This window comes from Engraulis encrasicolus, chromosome 3, assembly GCF_034702125.1.
Source record: "Engraulis encrasicolus isolate BLACKSEA-1 chromosome 3, IST_EnEncr_1.0, whole genome shotgun sequence".
Lineage (NCBI taxonomy): Eukaryota > Metazoa > Chordata > Actinopteri > Clupeiformes > Engraulidae > Engraulis > Engraulis encrasicolus.
Window position 1 is genome coordinate 44,086,310 of NC_085859.1, and position 1,949 is coordinate 44,088,258.

The 1,949-nt window shown below is 42.9% G+C and overlaps 1 protein-coding gene across 1 annotated transcript; it reads left to right on the forward strand.

The window, feature by feature from the left end:
- The first annotated feature begins 299 nt into the window (after nucleotides 1-299).
- On the forward strand, nucleotides 300-1,741 carry LOC134444929 (snaclec subunit B-like). The gene is made up of 2 exons (XM_063194106.1): nucleotides 300-573; nucleotides 1,707-1,741. Exons 1-2 carry the CDS (start codon nucleotides 300-302, stop codon nucleotides 1,739-1,741), a joined length of 309 nt encoding a protein of 102 aa, XP_063050176.1.
- The last annotated feature ends 208 nt before the right edge of the window (nucleotides 1,742-1,949 follow it).

Here is a 1,949-nt window from a genome sequence, read left to right on the forward strand (position 1 = left end):
GATGGTTTTTTTTGTTTTTTTTTGGGTTGGCACACTTAATGGAAAACAGGTCAATATTTTTTTCACGTTATACTTTATATTCAGATTTCTATAGGGGATGTAGCACACCCTGGCCCCAGGACTGCCTAACACCACAGTGGTGCTGTGCGACATTACTTATGACTAACTACGTAAGATACTGTACTATACTGTACTTGTATTTTTCAAGTTAGTACAATGCTAAAACTAGTGTCACCCATGTTTTTCATTTTCTGTCAGCACTGACACATTAATTAATCTTGACAGTGACTTGGCCCTGCATGGCGTCCAGTCCTCGTCATCAGTATCATTTGGTGTCAGAGAGGAAGAGCTGGACAGATGCCCAGTCGTACTGCAGAGGGACGTTCACAGACCTGGCCTCCGTCGAGAGTCAGGAGGATATGGACAGGCTTACTCAGCTGGCCCGAGACCGTGGGGACGACACTGAGGTCTGGATTGGTCTCCGGGGTGACATGGATGATCTGGACTCCTGGAAGTGGTCACTGAACCGGAGTGGGTTTTATGGGGAGGGAGAGGCGGCGTTCAGGGACTGGGGTGAGGGGGAGCCTAATAACTACATGAATAATTGGGAGTGTTGTGCATCGATTACAGGTACATATTGGAATGATAGACCATGCAATACCGACCTGAATTTCATTTGTTACAACGGTAAGTAAGTGTAAGTAATAAAAACAACAACAACTTAGTTTTACATAGTGCCTGCCTTTCATGGAACCCAATGTTGAGGGATTGGACTAGGGGGTTCGGGGGAGGGGTAAACAAGTTGCATTCACATTTACACATTGACAAATCCGTCCATCCAATCTTGACCATTGAATGATCCAAATACACGATTCTTCCTTACTAGTTAGTTATTAACTCCTGCTTTTGAAACTGTATGTGTAATGTGACGAAACATGTACATTCATTTGGAATGATAACAACACAGGTCTTGTGGTCTGCCATCTTATATTGACATTGTCAAAATTCTCAACAGAAAATTCCGATCGCTATGTAATGGTTGAAAAAACGATGACCTGGACAGAGGCCCAAAGCTACTGCAGAACACACTTTACAGATTTGGCTAGTGTGAAAAATTCTCATGAAAACCAGCAGCTCATTGACCTGACCAACAAAGAACGGAGCTGGATCGGCCTCCACAAAGACTGTCCTCCGTGGAAGTGGTCGGATCAGAGTGTGTGGTCTTTCCAAAACTGGTAACTAAGTATTTTTTTAATTTATAAAGCACATTTAAAACAGTGCAAAACTGCCGAAAGTGCTGTATAGTGACTGGCTGGAGAAAAAAAAAACAATAAAGCATCTTATTTTAGAGGCATTCCAATAGACGGGAAAAACCATCTGCACGCAGTGTACAGTTGCAACACTGATACGATTGATTGATGGTAGTCTACATAAAGTGTGCTAAGAGCAATTTAGATACATAAAAATGTTAAAAGCAGTGTCTTAAAGGAAAGAAGAAGCTAAAAACTAAGCGGCAAAGGCCAAAACATGCAATCAAAAAGCAAGATAAAAGAGATGAAGATCAAAGAGGCCAATTTATAGGCTATAGGTGGGTTTTCAGTCTAAATTTAAAAGCAGCAGTCGTGGGCGCAGATCTGATATCGGCAGGTAAACCGTCCGAGGCGTGGAGCTGCAATTGCAAAAGCACGATCTCCTTTTTACTTCAGGTCCCCAACATCCTCTGGTGCAGGCCTTTGTGTAGCAGCAGATGTTGCCAATGGAGGAGGCTGGTACCGGCGAGACTGTGAAAACCGCAGACAGTTTGTTTGTTACAGTGGTGAGTAGTTTACGCTATGAGTTTAATGCTATGTGCACACCTCTGTCATTTCACTATTTAACAGTAAAAACAGGGCACTTCTTTTGCACACCACTGTAGCAGTTGGAAAGGTGCATAGGATATTACACCAGTG

Coding starts and splice junctions, on each gene's coding strand:
- LOC134444929 (XM_063194106.1), top strand. CDS start 300: ATGGCGTCCAGTCCTCGTCATCAGTATCATTTGGTGTCAGAGAGGAAG. Junction 574..1,706: donor GGCGGCGTTCAGGGACTGGG/GTGAGGGGGAGC, acceptor TTTTTACTTCAG/GTCCCCAACATCCTCTGGTG.